The 20,867-nt window shown below is 36.4% G+C and overlaps 1 protein-coding gene across 1 annotated transcript in view; it reads right to left on the bottom strand.

Moving 5' to 3' along the window:
- Positions 1 to 20,867, bottom strand: part of oca2 (oculocutaneous albinism II) — a 107,724-nt gene that overhangs the window by 15,176 nt on the left and 71,681 nt on the right. The window contains exons 21-23 of the mRNA XM_065272643.2: positions 16,175 to 16,279; positions 8,929 to 9,022; positions 4,885 to 4,978 (exon numbers count right to left, since the gene is read on the bottom strand). Of these exons, the coding sequence (XP_065128715.1) occupies positions 4,885 to 4,978; positions 8,929 to 9,022; positions 16,175 to 16,279 (293 nt within the window). The remainder of the gene's footprint in view (positions 1 to 4,884; positions 4,979 to 8,928; positions 9,023 to 16,174; positions 16,280 to 20,867) is intronic.

Below are 20,867 nucleotides of genomic sequence, written 5' to 3'. Positions count from 1 at the left end.
CATGGGTTTTCTATCACTAGTTTCCAACCAAAGTGCCAGAGAAAGTCTCCATGCCCCCCTTCATCCCCATAGCAACCCACCAATCAGCCAATTACAGCCTGCGCTGAGATCTTACCCATTCATCACAAAGTTCTAGCCATTAGAGGCATACAAATGAGATCCTGAAAAAAGTGGATACTCTGAAGTGCAAATTTCTTCCAAGGATTGCAAAGCCATTTATAGACTTCTGGGACTCTACCTAAAGTGCTATAGAATTCGTTCAGCTGTAGTCTAAATGCAGCAGATACTGTACACATGGCATGGATTCTGTATCAAGCAGTAGAGAGGTTAATGATGAATGAGCAATTACTCAAACATCTGCTGCCACCCTGTTTGTTTTCCCAGCACTGGCAAGAAACCTAAAATCCCACAGGCGATTGCCTCCTCCCTCGCCCACCTCCCACTGCCAGTGGTCCATCCCTTCTTGGCTTAGCTGTGAGCCGCCCAGCTGCTCTACCTGCATGTGGACAGTTGTTATATAGGCTGTGGAAATACAAAGAAGGGATTTCAAGCATACAAACTTGAACAAGTCTGCGGTCATGCAGAGTCGGATGAAAGGGGCTGGAAGCCATTCAGCTAAAAGTGAGGAGCGAGGTAGAACCTGGAGTTCCTGGTAAGAGAGATTGGACTCACTCCCAAGATTAGCTTGAATTGATCAGCCTTATCTTCCTGTCTGATGTGCAGTTTAAACCAAGCCCCCCAACTCGTTCCCTATGCTGAGCTGAGGGACCAATGGCTCAGTGTAATGCCATTGATTTCTCCTGTTTCAAAGCGCAAAAGTGCCACGACCACTTAGACAGACAAGCAAAGGAACCACAAATCAACAGATGGAGTGATTGCTTTTAAATGATAAAGGGTTGTCAGGCCACAACGAAGATTTTTTGATGGAATGGCAAATAGTTTGTTTTATATGATGTTTGATATTTATATGATTATATAAAGTTTGCATATGGTAGGTTTTGAAGTTCTTTAAGCCAAAAGACAAGATATTAGCCGTGCCATCTTTCTTATGCTGATCCAAATGTCCCAGCAAAAAAAATGTTATTTAAAAGACGTCTAACAGCTATTCAAACACAGCCCAGAAGTCTAGGCTAAAACAAGGCAAAATTTCAAATGTCAGAGAAAATTTTTTTTTTTTAATAAAATAATTATGTTTTATAATAATTATGTATATATAAATGCACATACATGCATGTATATATTTAAGAAATATTTGCATGTGTATAAAAAAATTATATTCACATATAATTTATATCATATATAAATATAAATATTTATTATATCAATATATTTTTCCTTAAAATTATTCATACATGTGTTTGTGGTTTTTTTTAACATAATATTTTTTGATGTACTGTGTATAATAATTATGTAAACAAAAACTTTTATTCTGCAAACGAAAAGTCGTGACTAATCATTAGGCAGCACTACTTGTAATCATTGTTGACTTTGCATATATAATACCACGTCATACATTTCTAATGTTTTCGTGTCTATAGTAGAGATGCACTGACATACAGTAACAAATTTCCATCAATACAGATTGCCGATTATATAGACTTATATCTGCCGATACCGATGCCAATATCAATATTTTGGTGGTTATATTAGCTTGCATTAACTAAAATCTGAAAATTTCATTTTTTATGTTATTCATTTATATAATGACAATTAATATATACATTAACTCATTCCCCATCAGCCATTTTTTGTGATTTTCACAAAGTTTCACAAAATGCCTTCAAGAAAATGTTGTTCTAAAAATATATAAATATACAAATATATCAAATGAAACAAAAAAACAAACAGACAATATGGGAAAAAGTCATTTTTTCTCTGCTTATAAACTCTTAAATATGGGTATTTTTCTTTACAAATATTTTTTGAAATAATAAAATTTTTGTGAAGGAATTTTGTTAGAGATCAGATTCAGAATGATTATCAAAACACACAAAGAGTTCAAAATTAGTAAATAACATTTTTGCCTCAGTTTTATTAATAAATCGAATAAGTATTGTGGTATACCGTATACTGTAATCGTGGCATTGCAGATTAACATAAAAATTCATCAGGAACACGTTTTTTATGCAAATGTTTTCTCTTAATTGACGAGATAATTCGTCAATGGTGGGGAAAGAGTTAAACTAGTGATGTTTCTTTATATTTTCTATACATGTAGCGCGAATTCATTGCATTTTCCTATTCTCTTTTGATTGACAGGATAAATCAACCGTGAATATAGCCGGTATTTAAACTATCAGCCAATAGTTGATAGCGTGAAAATCCCATTGAAGGATTTTTCTAATTTTAATGGACTTTATTGGACCCCAACACAGTTTTAATGCAGTTTAAAATTGCATTAAAACTGATAGACGAGGTGCGTTTATCGACCGATACCGATTACTGCATCAGTGCATCTTTACCTAGTTAATGAAATTACGACTATTGCTTACTGCGGTACTTATAGATATCAAAAGAAACTAAATCCCACAAGCTATCTTCAAAACTGTTAAGTGGTGTCATGTCTGGCTTTGTACAAGGCATGTCTGAACTCCTCTTTTAGATTCCATATTCCCATATTTGAAAAACCCTATTGTCTCCCTCCGGGAGTGTTTCACAGTCCAATCAGATGTGCATTCATGCTCTTCTTTACCACCATTGACCACCAACATCCCACCAACTGGGAGAACGCCAGATATCTGTATATGTATGGAAACCACTTCCATCGAGCAGGTGGTAACAAGCAGGGAGAACCGAATCAAAAGAGACGGTGAATGTCTCCGCGAGAGGTAATCAGGGAGCGGCTTTTTTCCACATTCAGATGTATTTGTTGATATGCCAGAGAGTGCTTGAAATCAAGACGCGTCAAGAGTCTCTCTAAAACCTGATCTGTCACTTTTCAAATCGAGGTACGTTTAGAGATATTTTTGGAACATGATATACATAAATGATTTACACAGATTTTGCCCAGAATATGTAATGATAAATGTGTTAACACCATAAACTCAATGTTTTATATTTTAGATCACTTAAATATGCTACATGGGAGGACTTAGGGTCAAATAATTAACTTTGTAAGTTCTTGTTGACTGCCAGCAAAGATAAACATAACACAAATGAGCAATGCTATTACTATAAAAAGGGGACAATGAAACACTCACTTTAATGTCGCTCTGGCAACATTAAAATAACCTATGGGAAAGGGGCTTCATGCAATGCCGCAGGAAGTGTTTGGCAACCTGTGTGCATGTGCATGAGCTGAAATGACCTTAAATATAATGCAATACTAACATAGAAATCAGGAAAAAGTCCTACAGGGTTCCCACTCTAAGCCAAATGTCAAATTCAAATGTCTCACGGAAAGTCGTGTTATAGTCATGCAAATTTGATTAATTTATTCCTGTCCATATGGCACGAAATTCAGCTTTTTAATGCCTTGACCACAGATGTCTTTTCTGTGTCATTTTATGTATTGTTTTCTCATTTTTTCTTCCTATTTTTAAATCATTGTCGCTTGGGGTTAGATTTGGGGTTTGGGTAAGAATGTACTTTTATGTATTGATGTCCAAATTTTTTTCTACTGCTTTTAAAACTATTCTCACCCTGGAGTTGGGGTTAAAGTTGGGGTTTGGGGTAGGATGTCTAAATGTAACAGAACTTGATTCTAACCCAAACAACAAGTGGCAATGGTAAAAAAATAGGAAAAAACAATGAGACAGAATTTGAATCTGCTGCCACCAGATTTGAGAGGCAGAATTTCGTGCCATGGACACGAATAATTTAATACCATTTTGAGCGACTATAACACGACTTTCTGTGAGATCAGTCTGCTTTTCCCTGACTTTCACCGACTAAAAATCTGAATTTTCATGACCTATGTCTGAGATGCTGTGAGCCTTATAATGAAATGTACAGCGTGAGTTTATAAAAAAAATTTGCTTAAATGCATGAAATGAACAAAACAAAGCCTATAAACGGCACAGATTGTAGTTTGGACCTGGAAACTGCATACCTTATATCACAACTTAACAAACGGAATACATTTTAAACTAACATTTAAAGCAACAGTCTGTGACTTTTTCCATGATATTCCAAATATTCCATGACCCGTGGGAACCCTGCTCCTAGCAGCAGCCGCCAGTGTAAAGATTGTTTTACAGCCTCAAGCAAAGTATTGACATGACTAAAACCACCTTTTCTTTATTTAGCAGGAGTAACTTACGCGACACACAGATTTGGCTTAAATAATCACTGCTTTCTTCAACGAGTACAGCACATAAAAGGTCATAAACATCTTATTTAAAAGTAAGAGGATCGACACTTGCTCCAAAGCACTCAAGTAGGTTTGCTGTTAGCAGTAAAAGCTTTGACATAAAGTATAAAGTTTTCTGTGAGTTTTAAGTAATTTTCTTAAAGGAGCATTTCATCCCTAGAAACATTCATCTTCAATGAAAGTGTGTCATATTTGTAGTTGAAATCTAACATACATTTTGAATTTGGTGCCTACTTGACCGAGAAAAGGGGTGTTTGTAGTCTCACCCCCCTCAACAAAGATATTGGACTTCCTGCTTTCAATGATGCAAAATGATGATTTTTACATCATTGAAAGAAGGAAGTGCAACATTGAAAACTGTATTTCTCCTGTCTCAGCGGCAACTGAGGAAATGATGCACGACCATTCAAAAACATGACTGGGGTTCTAACTATACAAAGCTTAATGCAAATGGGTGAAGTGTCCCTTTAAAAGAAACAGTGTTCGATTAGGCTATACAGCATTTGGTCTTGTTTGCTCAAATGTGTCACTATTTGTTTAAAGGCGTGCAAATTTAAGCTTAATACAATTACCTGAAGAATTCCATGAAAGAAAATCCATAGCCGTGTTGTTCAGCAATCCCTGCGCAGACCACATTAGCAGATGCTCCAATCAGAGTCCCATTCCCTTTGAGAACATAACGAAATTGAAAAATGAGCCTTAAATAAACTTTAATATGACTGAATAAACAGACATTCATATTACTTAAAGGATTAGTCCATTTTCTTAAAAAAAATCCAGATAATTTACTCACCACCATGTCATCCAAAATGTTGCTGTCTTTCTTTGTTCAGTCGAGAAGAAATTATGTTTTTTGCGGAAAACATTCCAGGATTTTTCTAATTTAAATGGACTTGCAGTTTAAAATTGCAGTTTCAAAGGACTCTAAACGATCTCAAACGAGGCATAAGGGTCTTATCTAGCGAAACGAAAAATTAAAAATATGCACTCGCCAGCACAACCTCACGTCATACATCATCACGTCAAGAGGTCACGGATGACGTATGCAAAACTAAGCCCCAGTGTTTATAAGTGTGGAGAAAGAGGACCATTCCAACGTTGTTGTATGTGGAATGATACTAATTAATGTCTTTGTGTCAGTTTATTGTTTGAAATGGTCTGCAAATGTGCGTTTCATATATCGTGACCTTTATACGGCATTATGCAATTACGTGAGGTCGCGCTGGTGCGTCACAGGACCAAAGATAGACGAGAAGTTGTGGTTTAAAAGTGCATATTTTTTATTTTTCTTGTCAAAATGACAATCGTTTCGCTAGATAAGACCCTTACACCTCGTTTGGGATCGTTTAGAGTCCTTTGAAACTCAATTTTAAACTGCATTCAAACTGTTAAGTGTTGGGGTCCATTTAAGTCCATTAAATTGAGAAAATTCCTGGAATGTTTTCTTCAAAAAACATAATTTCTTCTCGACTGAACAAAGAAAGACATCAACATTTTGGATGACATGGTGGTGAGTAAATTATCTGAATTTTTTAAAGAAAATTGACTAATCCTTTAACAAAATAAATGTTTGCCCAGTGAATTCTTTAACAGCTGTATATATATATATTCTCTTTTTGCTAAGAAAGAAAATTTTGAGAATGTTTAAATAGTGCTGCATGTCCACCACAAAAACAGCACTGCACAAACACAGATCTTTATTAATTAAATAATAAAACTGATTTGGTGCCAAAATGCACAGCAGATTTTGTTATGCTGATTGCAATTTAAGGTTCGCTGCTGTGCAATCACTTCTTTTTTTGAGTATTGGACATAAAGTGACCTTCAGTGGTAAATTGCAGAGGTGATTTAGCAAGCATTTCTTTTGTAGTGCCTGCTTTGCTAATGCATGGCACAGGGTGGGACCTCTGTCCCAACTCGAATAAAAGGAATGACAGCTTTTTGATGAAGAACAGAGGTCACCACTTAATCAATAGCAGGTCTAAAAAATTTACTCTTAAATATCCAGGGTGTTTTTCCATTGAAGAGGTTTGGAAATTTAGTGTCTTTATCAGCTATGCAATGGTGACTATTCCAGCCATAAGTATTTTATGAGGTGATTAATTTGTATGATGTGAATGGTAAAAACATATGATTATTAGAAAAAATTAAATAATAAAGCATTTACGAATATTTTATTTCATTTTACACCTACAAATATTCAAAATATGTAGCCCAGCTGTCACTGGGGCAGTACCCATGAAAAGATCCTAATATGTACAGTTACACGGATCAGCCATAATAACATCAAAATTTGGCCCTTGTGGGTGGCAATCTTACCCAACTTAAACATTGATGTATTGGTATATTGACATATTGGTGGGCCAAATCGTGATGGCTAGACGACTGGGTCAGAGCATCTCCAAAAGAGCAGCTCTTGTGGAGTATTCCTGGTCTGTAGTGGTCAGTACCTATCAAAAGTGGTCCAAGGAAGGAAAGCAGTGAACCGGCGACAGGGTCATGGGCTGCCAAGGCTCACTGATTCACGTTGGGAGCAAAGGCTGGACCGTGCGGTCCGATTCAACATGCCAAGCTACTGTAGCTGAAATTGCTGGAAAAAAATGAATGCTTCTAGGTCTAGTGGAGTGCATGCTTCAACGGGTCAGGGCTGTTTTGGTGGCAAAAGGGGGACCTACACAATATTAGGCAGATGGTCATAATGTTAGGGCTGATCAGTGAATGTATACAATTGTACCAATATATGTACCTCTGATGTACTAATATGAACTCTTTGGGTGCAAAGCTGTACTGTTTAGAAAGGGTACTGCACTAGTGACAGCTGGTGTACATATTTTGACAATTTTTTGGATAGTGTGTTCTTTATTTTGTACGTGTGTTTTCAGTATTTATACCAGGATGCTTATGTATTTTTGGGTATCCTTGACTTCACCGTCTGCAATGAGGTTAAAGGAAAACACCACAGTTTTTCAATATTTTACTATGTTGTTACCTTAACTTAGACAAATTAATCCATACCTATCTTTTTTCAATGTGTGCACTTAATTTTTGTACAGCGTGTCGTGAATGTGTTAGCATTTAGCCTAGCCCAATTCATTCCTTAGGGTCCAAACAGGGATGAATTTAGAAGTCACAAAACACTTCCATGTTTTCCCTATTTAAAGACTTACACGAGTAGTTACACAAGTAAGTATGGTGGCACAAAATAAAACGTGGTGATTTTTAAGAGGATAAAAAATGAAAACTACATTGTATGGCAGAAGAGCACTTAGTTTGCAGCACTTTGAACTCTGGCACAGTAACATCATCACTCCTGACTTTTGAGCGAGGGGGGGGTAGTCAGGAGTGATGATGTTACTACGTGCAGAGGTCAAAGTGCTGCAAAGTAAGTGCACTTCTGCCATGCAATATGGTTCTCATTTTTATCCACCAAAACGCCACGTTTTATTTTGTACCACCATACTTACTCGTGTAACTACTCATATAACAGTCTTTAAATAGGGAAAACATGGAAGTGTTTGGTGGCTTATAAATTCCTCCCTGTTTGGATCCAAAGGAATGAATAAGGCTAGGCTAACTGCTAACACATTCACGAAGAGCTGTACAAAGATTAAGTGAGCACATTGATAAAAAGGTAGGTTTGGATTAATTTGTCTAAATTAAGGTAACAACATAGTAAAATATTGAAAAATTTTGGTGTTTTCCTTTAAATGCTGGAGAATCTCACTACTTTAAATAAAGATGTTTTGGATGACCAAGATTTTTTACTGGTTTCCTGCCTAAAATAATGATCTTGACCCCATCACAGAGGCTACATCACTCTAAAAATGGCAGCTGGATTAAAACAACCCAGCATGTGTACTCTCCCATATTTACCCATTATGGGCTAAAACTAACCCACCCATTTTTAGAGTGGGTATAGCCAATAACAAATCTTTGTTTTCAACATTCTAATTATGGAAAAAAACACCCTTTTGAATCAAAAAATCACCATAAAGGTCATCAATTTTTCATTTGTCAATTCTCATATCTTTAAAAAAAGTGTCATCTTGACAACAAAACCAGAAGCATGCCGTAGCATCCCAAACGCTGATAGAGCCTATTCATCTCTTATGATTAGGCCACATGGCTGAAACATCTCTCCGTGTCTTTAGAGCCAAACAAGCAATGAAGCATTTTCACATGGCCTTGTAATCATTCCTAAATGTAGAGGGGTCTATTCTCCTCTGCCATGCTTTCAGAAGGGAGCGAGGGAGGAATGGCACTGAAAAAGTACTTATTGAAAATCCTATAAGCTCACACATTGTAAGATGGTCCAGTGCAGAAGGCACGTGTCGCTAATAAATAATACAGAGTTACTGTACCAGTGTAAATATATGATCACATGCTGCTACTGATTAGTCTCTAAATTTGATTGCTGCACGTACAGTATTGTGTGAGACAACAGCACATTACAAGACATCTAACATCTGTTTAATTCTTAAGAGAAACAATAAGAAAAGTGCACATGCCTGTTACTTTAAGTATGTTCTGTGTGAACCCTTAATGGCACAGCGTTCATTTTAAAGTGTGGATAATTCATAATTGCCTAATATAAAATGCATAATAGAGACACTTACCTCCAAGACAAGCTCCCATAGCTAACGCAAATATTAGAGGTTTGATTGGGAGATTGACATCGGCATCCTGACTAAGGTTTATAAGCACAGGAATCTGTAAAAAAAAAAAAAATTATAGATTTAAGTATCAATTTAATTATAATTACAGTATTTTAATCATAACCAGAGGCGATTCTATGTTTTCAATATTAGGGGGGCTTAAGGACCTAAAAGTATTATAAACTTTTTTGAATACTATGATTGGATTTAAAACTTATACCTTTAAAACCTTATATTCCACTATATTAAAAAAAAATTGTGTACATTTACTTTTGTGTATGACTTTATGAGTATTAAAAACACTTTGTGTACTGATTGTGGAATAAATCACAATATTTTTAAAGAGCTGAGCAGAAATTTTGGGGGGCTTTAAGGGCCTAGTAATGCCACTATAACTTTTTGTCATTTTTGAGGATTAATCCGAATGATTTTAACTGGAATATTTAGATAGACAAAAGGTTGCGGGGCACATTTTAAAGGGCCCATGTCACAGGACTTTTTTAAGATGTCAAATTAATCTTTGGTGTCCCCAGAGCACATATGTGAACTTTTAGCTCAAAATACCATATAAATAATTTATTATAGCATGTTAAAATTGACACTTTGTTGGTGTGTGCAAAAATGTGCCGTTTTGGGTGTGTCCTTTAAAATGCACATGAGCAGATGAAGTGCAAACATTGATCACAACGATGGTTGTTTGTTGAAATTGAAACTCAAGTGTTCTGTGAATTATTTTCTCTCTGCAATAAATTGCAGTGCTGTGGTTGGATTAAGGGGTTGTATTATTATAATAAGAGCTCCTTATGACATCATAAGGAGAGCCAAATTTCAACGACCTATTTTTTTCATGTGCTTGTAGAGAATGGTTTACCAAAACTAAGTTACTGGGTTGACCTTTTTCAAATTTTCTAGGATGATAGCAGCACTAGGGACCCAATCATAGCACTTAAACATGGAAAAAGTCCGATTTTCATGTCATGGCCCCTTTAAAGTGCAACGGGACGTATTGGGCATGCACGTGGGCCACCTGTTGAGTACCTTAGCTGTATAAAATGTTGTTTTCTTTCCCATTCATTCTTTCGTTTTACAGAAACATCGCTTGAATAAACAGCTAATGGAATTAAACATCATTGCTTAAAGGGGCCATGGCATGAAATCTGACTTTTTTTATGTTTAAATGCTATGATTGGGTCCCCAATGCTTCTATCAACCTAGAAAATGTGAAAAAGAACAAGCCAATAACTTAGTTTTTGTAAACCAGTCTCTACAAGCACATAAAAAATAGGTCGTTGAAATGTGGCTCTTCTTATGATGTCATAAGGAGCTCTTGTTAAAATAATACCACCCCTTAATCTGCACTATCCAACCACAGCACTGCCATTTAGTGCAGAGAGAAAGAGAGAGCGAGAAAATAATTCACAGCACAATTGAGTTTCAATCTTACCAAACCACCATTGTTATGATCGGTGTTTGCACTTCACCAGCTCATTTGCATTTTAAAGGACACACCCAAAACAGCACATTTTGCACACAGCTACAAAGTGGCCATTTTAACATGCTATAACAAATTATCTATATGGTATTTTGAGCTAAAACTTCACATGGTGCTCTGGGGACACCAAAGATTTATTTGACATCTTAAAAAAGTCTTGTGCCATGGCCCCTTTAAAGCCCAAGCATGAAGCCTGAATGGAAAAAGATCCAATATCCTATCCTGCAATACAAAGCATGACCATACAGAATAATGACAAGAGGCAGATACTGTAATGCCTCCCTGTGGCAACAAACACATACATCCATTTCTCAAGGCATATAAGCATCAGATTTTCCCACCAGCATAGCTGCAAAAAAGTTTGTATATTTGCAGAAAACTCCTTTTGCTTTGGAGAATTCAATGTGTGACCACTTGCATACATGCTGGTCTTCCAGCTAACAGCGGATTCAGCTGCAATCGACTTGAATAAATTACACAGCACAACTGTGATTACATTTTCTACTACATTTGCCATCCGGTTCATTCAGCTGTGCTATTGCCATCGTGGATGGGAGGGCACCAAAAGCCAAAGCAATCGTACTCTTGTGCTGACAAGAAAATAGCAGTTTTATGCTTCCAATGGAGCGCAAATAGAAAATTGAATCTGGAAAATCTTGACTTGTTACACAGTGCATAGATATTCATACAAGTGTCGTTTGTGGGCTCTGTAATCATAAATCATATTAGTCTGTTTATTCTCAAAGGGTTGTTTGATAATTAACAAGGATACACTTTGATAACGTTGTCTACACATGCTGAATTTTTTCTTTTGGTGTTTAAGTAGCTCAACTGGTAGGGCATTGTATTAGCAACCCAAAGATCCCCAGAAGTTTGATCCCCAGGGAGCGCACATGCTAATAAAGGAGAATATGTATGAACTGAATCCCATGTAAGTCGCTTTGGATAAAAGCATCTGCCAAATCCTTTCTCTACCACACAGACATTTTAGGTTACAAAGGTAGGAATAGTCAAAAATGTGCTCTTACAGGTACTATGGTCCAGCTTATTGCAACTTCAGACAAAGTCACCTTAAAAATGTCCAGGAGTGGCAAATATCCAACAACATGATAAGGAAAAATAGAGGAATGACTGTGCTTGTGGACGTCGTACTGTATGATCAGAGATAATTCCGTATAGAAGAGTCCAGAGACAGATGTAGATTCTCCGTATTGATCTTTATATCAGCTCTTCAATGCTCCATATCGACAAGAGTGTCATATTTAAAACTGTGTTAAATGTTGGACACTGAACACACCATGCATCATACTGTACATTTGAAGCTAAAGCGTGCTTAGGTCAGTTTTAAGATTGCTTTATGCATGGTATATTTTTGGTCAATGATTTAAATAATTTTAATAGATCCCTCACCCTGAACAAATTATTTAATACTTTTAATATTATAGAGTTTGCATTAACATGTAATCAGATGTGATAATGAAGCACATTTGGCGTGCTGTCCGAGGAGAGGGCTCAGAGCTCCGAATTTTACCCCGAACGCTAAGTACTCCCCCCTTCATAACTGAGATAGATAGCAGCTGAGAGGGCCATGAAATACTGTAATAAAATACAAGCTGATTTTTGATGTAACAGATGATATTGTCAGAAATAGGCATACGCTGCGTTCTACAGAAATGAAGTGCAAGCCTAACTGCGTGTCTTTTTTATTTCAGATTCACAGAGAGGGCACGTTTGGCGAACCACTGAGAGTTTATTTGCTTTATCTATAAAGTGACAGGAACTGTGAAATCAATGTTATCCATTACTACCACTGGTGTGCACTGAGACTTTAAGTATATTTTACTGTTTATCTCTGCATCCTGACATAACGACAGAATGAGACAAACACATTTTTAAAAATTAGACAGAGGAAAAGAGATGCAGACAGCGATGCAGAAGTATAAGTAAACTGACATGTAGCATAAAGGGTACAGCGTGTCAGATGCAGAAGTATAAATCAGGCTTTAAAGGGACACTCCACTTTTTTTGAAAATATGGTAATTTTCCAGCTCCCCTAAAGTTAAACATTTGATTTTACCATTTTGGAATCCATTCAGCCAATCTCCGGGTCTGGCGGTAGCACTTTTAGCATAGCTTAGCATAATCCATTGAATCTGATTAGACCATTTAGCATCGCGCTCAAAAGTAACCAAAGACTTTCTATATTTTTCCTATTTAAAACTTGACTCTTCTGTAGTTACATCATGTACTAAGACCAACGGAAAATTAAGTAATGCTTTCTAGGCCGATATGGCTAGGAACTATACTCTCATTCTGGCCTAATAATCAAGGACTTTGCTGCTGTACCATGGTTGCAGCAGGCGCAATGATATTATGCAGCGGCTGAAAATAGTCCCCTTGGTAACTTTTAATAGCAGGGGACTATTTTCTGATACTGCGTAATATCATTGCGCCTCCTGAAGCCATGTCCCTGATTATTACGCCAGAATGAGAGTATAGTTCATATATATCGCCAAAGAAAATCGCAACTTTTAATTTTCCATCGGTCTTAATACACAATGTTACTACAGAAGAGTCAAGTTTTAAATAAGAAAAATATCAAAACACTTTTTGGTTATTTTTGGGCACGAAGCTACATGGTCTAATCAGATTCAATGGATTATGCTAAGCTATGCTAAAAGTGGTACCGCCAGACCCCGAGATCAGCTGAATGGTTTCCAAAATGGTACAAATTAAATATATATTTGAGCTGGAAAATGAGCATATTTAAAAAAAAAAAGTGGAGTGTCCCTTAAACCTAAGCCCTTCCCATAACCTAAACCCCAACCACAAGTTAGCATTTAAATGAAAGAGATAAATTAAAATTTAGGATAACAAGACTCTTACCCAGGCTGAAATCTAACAATGAAATCTCATTCACTTGTATAGTAGATTGTAGTACTTAGCTGTGTTTAACACAATTAAAATTAAAATCCTGCAAAATTCTTCATAATTTCTATTACATTCTAATGCACTTGGTCAGGTCTGTTAACATCTCCGGTGCCCCCCAGTCGGGTGCCCCCCAAAACCATTCAAAAAACCCACCTACTAGTCCGCATGTAGTTACGCACAAGATGAGAGAGGGAGAATGAGTACGAAAAAAGGGCAAAATAGAGCAAAAGACACGAGGGGGAAATGCTGGAGGAGGAAATGAAATGGCTTTTGAAATGCTAAGTGATTTCTGGGGTGAAGTTGTCTCTTCATCTGCCCTGCATTCTTCCCTTCTGCTCATTTGGCAGTGAGTGATCGGCAGCACGGCTCTGTCTGTTTGGTGCCATGTTCATCATATCAGCTCACAGCACGTCTTCCCTCACGATCCACATGATTCACGCGCCACTCTGATAGGAGATCATCACTTGCTACTGTTTTTTGCACACTTGAGGTGACTATAGAGGATAACGTGCGCTATTTTGACCTATTTGTCAGCAGAATGTGGGAGGATGACATGGTGCATGACAGCAGCATCCTGCAGTGTACTGCATGCTCAATCTAACTATTTGAAATAGTATTTATCAATATTAAAGCTGCTATCTGTAACTTTTGCCTCTCTATCGCCGTCTCTGTTTAAAGATTAAATTGCAAGTGGGTGATTCTCGCGAAATTAGACTTATGAGGTGTCATGAAACATTTTGAAAAAAAAGTAAATGCTATCAAAATAAGAAGCATGCAGTTACAAACATCTCTTCATGTACTATTTTGCACATGATTTCAAATGACATCATACAAACCAATTTTTTTTTTCACATTTAAGGTGAAAAATGTCATTACCGCAACGTGTCCATGACTGGATTTGGGTTCTTTGCAAAGAAATATTTATAATTAAAAAATCTAAAAAATAAAAAGCTTCAGTGCATGTTATACTATAAACATTTACAGTAAAGAAACATGTGGTGTTTGGTGATCAATGGTAAATGTAGAGACAATAATAAGGAATATAAATGTGTACAAGACCAATTTTCTCATCCTCCGCAACAATTATCAATCATTGTTTAAGCCATCAAGGAACAAACATTTAAAAGAAAAAATTAGTTGGAAGGGACATAATTGACTGTGGCTACCAGGTAAGCAGTTCTTATTTTTTCTCTCCAAATAAAAGTAAAAATTTGGTTTGTCATAGTACCTAGACAACTTTTTAGTTCTCATGAAGTTCAAGCTCAAAATACCATATAAATAATTTATTATTGCATGTTAAAATTGCCACTTTTTATGTGTGAGCATAAATGTTCCGTTTTGTTTTATTTGTCCTTTTAAATGCAAATGAGTTTATCTCTGCACTAAATGGCAGTGCCGTGGTGGAATAGTGCAGATTAAGGGGCGGTATTATCCCCTTCTGACATCACAAGGGGAGCCAAATTTCAATGACCTATTTTTTCACATGCTTGAAGAGAATGGTTTACCACAACTAAGTTAAGTTTAAGTTTTTACATTTTCTAGGTTGAAAGAAGCACTGGGGACACAATTATAGCACTTAAACATGAAAAAAGTCAGATTTTCATGATATGTCCCCTTTAAGGAACATTCAGACTGGCTCTGTGTCCTGCCCACTTCTATGATTGCTTTTACAGTTTCTGAAATAGGCTTTTTAGGCACATCGTGTGATAATCTCACAAGCACAACAATAAAAGTTTTTACCATTAAATAAGGCAAATAAATGAATCACTAACAAACCCAGACATTGGACTTTTGGTCTCTACTATATACTTATTCTGATATAAAAGTAATTTAATTCTAATTCTTCATGTTCAACAAATATGTGACCTTGTCTGTGAAAGCAGCTTAAGTAATTTTTCTGAGTTACTGTTTTCTATATAAAATATAAGAACATTCTGTAAAAAAATAACCTTGATATCTTTAATGGCATGTCAAAGATTGAAATTTCAATGCTTTAAATCTTTTGATTATGAGACTTAAAGGGATACTCCAGACAAATATCAAAATTACCCCATGATTTACTCACCCTCAAGCAATCTGAGATACATACGTCTATCATCTTTCAGACAAACACATTTGGAGATATTTCAGTTAATGTACTTGCTTTTCCAAGCTTATCACAGTAGAAAACAGGGATCAGGGAACAACTTCTATTGTTGAAGCCCCAAAAAGTGCATCCATCCTTCACAGAAGTAATCCACGTGGCTCTAAGGGGTTAATAGAGGTAATCGGCATGATTTTGTAAGAAAAAAAATCCATATTTTAAACTTTATATTACACTATAATAACTAGCGTCCTATAAAAACGCCATCTTGGACTCGACTTGATTTACGTACCGATGGCACCTATGGCAATCAACACTCACTATGCTAATACTCTCTCGTGAATCGCCTTTAAGTCAGAATTTGTTCCCTAATCCCTGTTTAAGCTTGGAAAAAGCAAGGACATTAACTAAAATAACTTCAAATGGGTCTGAAAAGATGATGGATCTCGAATTGCTTGAGGGTGAGGAAATTATGGGGTAATTTTGATATTTGGCGGAGTATCTCTTTAAGGCTGGTTATGAGACTAGATTTTGTGATTTAAACCTAGATTTCACAGACAGGGTCACAAATGTCCATGTTATTTGCTAGCTATCCATATTTTAACCCTTTACAGGAAACACATCCAAAGTTGCCTGATGGAAAAAAAGTTTAAAAAGTTTTTAACAGTTTGTGTAACTAGGTGAGTGTGTGTACTACATACCATTGTCGCAGTGAAGGGTATGTTGTCTATGAGAGATGAGGCCAATGCTGAGACCCACATGACCAAAATGATAGCGATGGCCAACCGCTCATCCTCTGGCACAGCCTGTTGGAGAAGATAACAATAAAATATGTCACAACCAAACACTGCTTCCTCCAGAACACACACATGCACCCATCGCTCTCTCTGTCAGGCTTACCAAGGCTTGCGGATGCCAACACAGAGGTAGGAGTCTTAACACACAGTGTGTTCAAGACAAGCTCACACTGAATTCATTATTTCACAGTCGGCTGCTTTCAACAAAACAATTATATGAAAACACATACACTTGCTTACCATATGTCTGTTTTTCAAAACGCTACCCCGTAAACACTGTAGCTTATTAAAAGAAGACACGAAACAGGTTGATCAGAAGATGTTGTCTTGTTCTAGTCCTTACCCTATTATTTTTTGCTTTGCTTATTCATCTGGTTGGATTTTGGGGTTCCAGGTACCGGTGATGGCAGTTGGATTAAATGCATCAGATTTTCACAGAAGCACCTGTCATTAGCAATTACTGTGACTGTAAATGTCCCACACCCCAAACACAAGCTGACGGGTCTATCAGAGTGTGATCGCCGGCCAGGTGCTGTTGGACACTAACAGGCCTATGGAAATCTCTGTACAATGGCTCACACAGCCCCGGTTTTCAATCTAGGACAACAACAATTTCAGCCAGACACACTATTTAATGAGATTCATTTGGCTGGTTTGCGGTGTTCGTTTAATGTTAGGAAACGCTTGCTTTCAGAATTATCGTCCATTTATGATCAAATTAAAAGCAACAGTAACACTTACACTAAACAAACACATTTCCAAATAATGTTTAAGTTACAATTACTAACATACTGTAGGATATCTGTAGGATGAATTAATGTACTGATACATAAAAAGGGACATTTCACAATACCTTTTTAAGATGTCAAATAAGTCTTTGGTGTCCCCGGAGTATGTCCATGAAGTTTTAGCTCAAAATACCAAAAAGATAATTTGGTAACACTTTACAATAAGGTGCATTAGTTAACATTAGTTAATGTATTAATTAACATTAACAAACCATGAGCAATACATTTGTTACACTATTTATTAATCTTTGTTAATCTTAGCTAATAGAAATAAAGCGGTAACACTTTATTTTACGGTGTCTTTGTTACACGTTACATGTAATTATTATAGTAATAACAGTTAATTATGCATAATTACATGCAACTAATCCTAAACCAAACCCTAATCCTAACCCCAACCTTACAGTTGGTACATGTTGCTGATGATTATTACTAAGTACTTAAATATATAATTACAATGTAACAGTGACGCCTTAAAATAAAGTGTAACCAAAGCTTTTAATTGTTTGTTCATGTTAGTTCACAGTGCATTAACAAAATTTTTATAAAGTATTTTTAATTGTTAAAATTAACATTAACAAAGATTAACAAATCCTTTATAAATGCAGTTCATTATTAGTTCATGGTAATTAATTTATGTTAACTAATGAACCTTATTGTAAAGTGTTACCAATAATTTATTATAGGATGTTAAAATTGCCACTTTGTAGGTGCCATTTTTTGGTGTGTCCTTTAAACTCCAAATTAGCTAAACTGTCCTAAATGGCAGTGCAGTGGTTGGACAGTGCAGATTAAGGGGCAGTATTATCCCTTTCTGACATCACAGGGGGAGCCAAATTTCAATGACCTATTTTTTCATATGCTTGCAGAGAATGCAAGTTACTGGGTTGATCTTTTTCACATTTTCTAGGTTGATAGAAGCACTGGGGACCCAATTATAGCACTTAAACATGGAAAAAGTCAGATTTTCAGGATATGTCCCTTTCACTGTAAAAAATAAGTTGCTGCCTTAAATTTTTTTGTTGAATCAACTCTGATTTACAAGTCATTTCAACTTACTATTATTTATCTTCAGTTGTTATAACTTATAAAATTAAGTTGACTTTTCTCAACTATATTTTATAAGTTGTGACAACTCATCTCTGTTGACATGACTTGTAAATCTGAGTTGATTTAACAAAAAATTTTAAGGCAGCAAAGTATTTTTTACAGTGTTTAAGAGTGACACTTAATACATATCGGGGCAGTTTCCCGGACAGGGTTTAGATTAATTCAGGACTAGGACTTACTGTAGTTATATTAGGACATTTAAGTAATTTTTACAAACAAACCTTACAAAAAACAGTACTGGTGTTCATCTTGAGACAAAACAATGGCACTAATATATGTTAAGAAATGTCAGTGCAAGTTGTTTTCAAATTAACATGCATTTTAGTCTAAGACTAGGATAAGCCTTGTCCGGGAAACCGCCCCTTAGCGTCTGTTGTTTGAGCATGGTTGTTACAGAAAGTCATGTGATCTGGATGTGTGCATCATGAAACCCATTAAAATAAGATATTTTATTATAATTAATATTATTATTATAACATTACAGTATGCATTATATGATTAAGGAAGGAAGGGATTGAGATAAGAATTATGACTGATGCTGATTCTCCTTATTGAATTAAACATCTTCTTAAACCAGATAAGAAGCCAGCAGTACATGAACCACTGTACTGTTCCGTTGCTTTCATGCTTATCCCTCAGTGTTGGATATAGACGAAAGGGAATCCCGGAAGGTGATGCCGTCACGTTATGCGACGATCGGCAGGATCATGCCGCTTCTGGACGGGAACTACTCAATTTTTGTTCCAAATTTTTTACCATTGTCGCATGGGGTTGGGTTAAGAACGACTTTCTGTTACATAAAATTACATCCTAACCCAAACCCAACTCTAACCCTAACCCCAAGCAACAATGGCTTAAAAATCAGAAGACAAAAAGTATAAACCAATACTTAAACTGACATCCAAACCCCAAGTCTAACCCCAACCCCAAGCGACAATGGTTTAAAAATTTGAAAACATTGAGTAGTTACTGTCCAGAAGCGGCATGATCCTGCCGATCAGGGCCGCCTTAACCTAATGTGAGGCCCCGGGGGCTAAGAGGTTTTGTAGGCCCCCCTTCCCCTCGATTTATAGTCTATTTTTCTATTTTTTTAAGTGTAATATCTAGGTAATCTACATCACAAAATGCATTAGTTTCTTTCAAGACATACAACTGTGAGTTTTCCCTCTTTGAGCCAGAAAACACCATAATATTGTTATTAACATATCACTGAGCCCACTTGAGCATAAACACAAGACACTTTATTTAACAACCACACACAGCAACATGTGGTGATAATAAAACCAAAATGTGTGAAAGTATATATGTTTATAAGCTTTATATTTATATAGTTTTTGGAATATACAAATTTGCAGAAAATTGCCACTCATACTTAAATGCTCACCACAGTTTTAAAAATATAATAAGTTAAAGTTAGTTTTAAAGTGAAAATGCATTAATGATAACAAAAGACAAGTCTTTATAGACAGAATCTTGTTAAATGCATTAATGATAACAAAAGATAAGTCTTTATAGACAGAATCTTGTTTTTTAATCAGTTATTTATTTTGTAGGCTATTGAAGATATAGTATGCATTGTATTTAGTATTTACGCATACATAAGCATGTAAAACAACCAAGTATATGCACAAGACAGACAGGGAACATACCTGTATATAAGATCTTTAGATAAGGAGATTATAATGGTGCTATCAGGGGATGATCATTTGAGATGGTGTCGCTCTTTACTTTCTTAGACTTGCACCTTTACCGGTGCGTCTCTTTCTCGTCTTTCTAAACCAACAGATGTATGTACTGTGAGCTAACGTCGCGTCAAACTACATCGTTCCAGCTGCGCACGCGTCACTGATATAAACGCGAGTAAACTTAAACTTTATAACAACTAACAGCATTATGTGCGGGAACTCCTTTCTTAATTTAGCGGCACAGTTTCTTGTGCACGGTTGGAGAGACTTCTGCTTGACAGAGACTCAGCTGCACGAGCACAGAGAGAGCGAGCGTGTGCGCGAAAGAGAGAGAGAGAGAGACCTGCACCCCACTAGTGCTTATTATGAAATTTCAGAAATTACTCTTTCATTTGTTGGTGGATTATTTCCTGTTTCTCTGTCATACTCAGTCTAACGTGCAGGGATGTCAAGTTGACAACGCGCACTTAATTACATTACGCGGAATAAAAAATATGTTACGTCTGACATTTTATTTCACGTTAAGTTACAACGGACCAATCAGCAGCCATGTAACGTGCAATTAGAGTGAATTAGAGTGATTGACAGAAAAAAGTTACAAAACAATATGACCTTTTCAGCTCATCATGAACGCAAACTTGGGAGGCCCTTGAACTTGGGAGGCCCCTGGGCTTCAGCCCAGGTAAGCCCGTGCATTAAGGCGGCCTTGCTGCCGATCGTCGCATAACGTGACGGCATCACCTTCCGGGATTTCCTTTCGTCTATATCCGACGCTGAGGGATTATCATGAAAGCAACAGGGTTCCCATTTCATCCATATAGTGACGCATATGGGCACCCTTCGCATCTTCATACTGACGCTAAAGGCGTTTGAACATGCTTCAGATTTTGACGCCTTGGGGAGTGAGAATGTGTTGCAATAAATTACCTAATTATTTCAAGTAATATAATAAAGGTAACATCTATGGTATTACTTTTTCTAGAAATTTTTTTATCAATTATCAAAGAGATTGCA

Source organism: Paramisgurnus dabryanus, chromosome 7 (genome assembly GCF_030506205.2).
Source record: "Paramisgurnus dabryanus chromosome 7, PD_genome_1.1, whole genome shotgun sequence".
Classification (NCBI taxonomy): Eukaryota; Metazoa; Chordata; class Actinopteri; order Cypriniformes; family Cobitidae; genus Paramisgurnus; species Paramisgurnus dabryanus.
The sequence above is the reverse complement of the archived record's forward strand: the minus strand, read 5'-3'. Positions and strand labels throughout refer to the sequence as shown.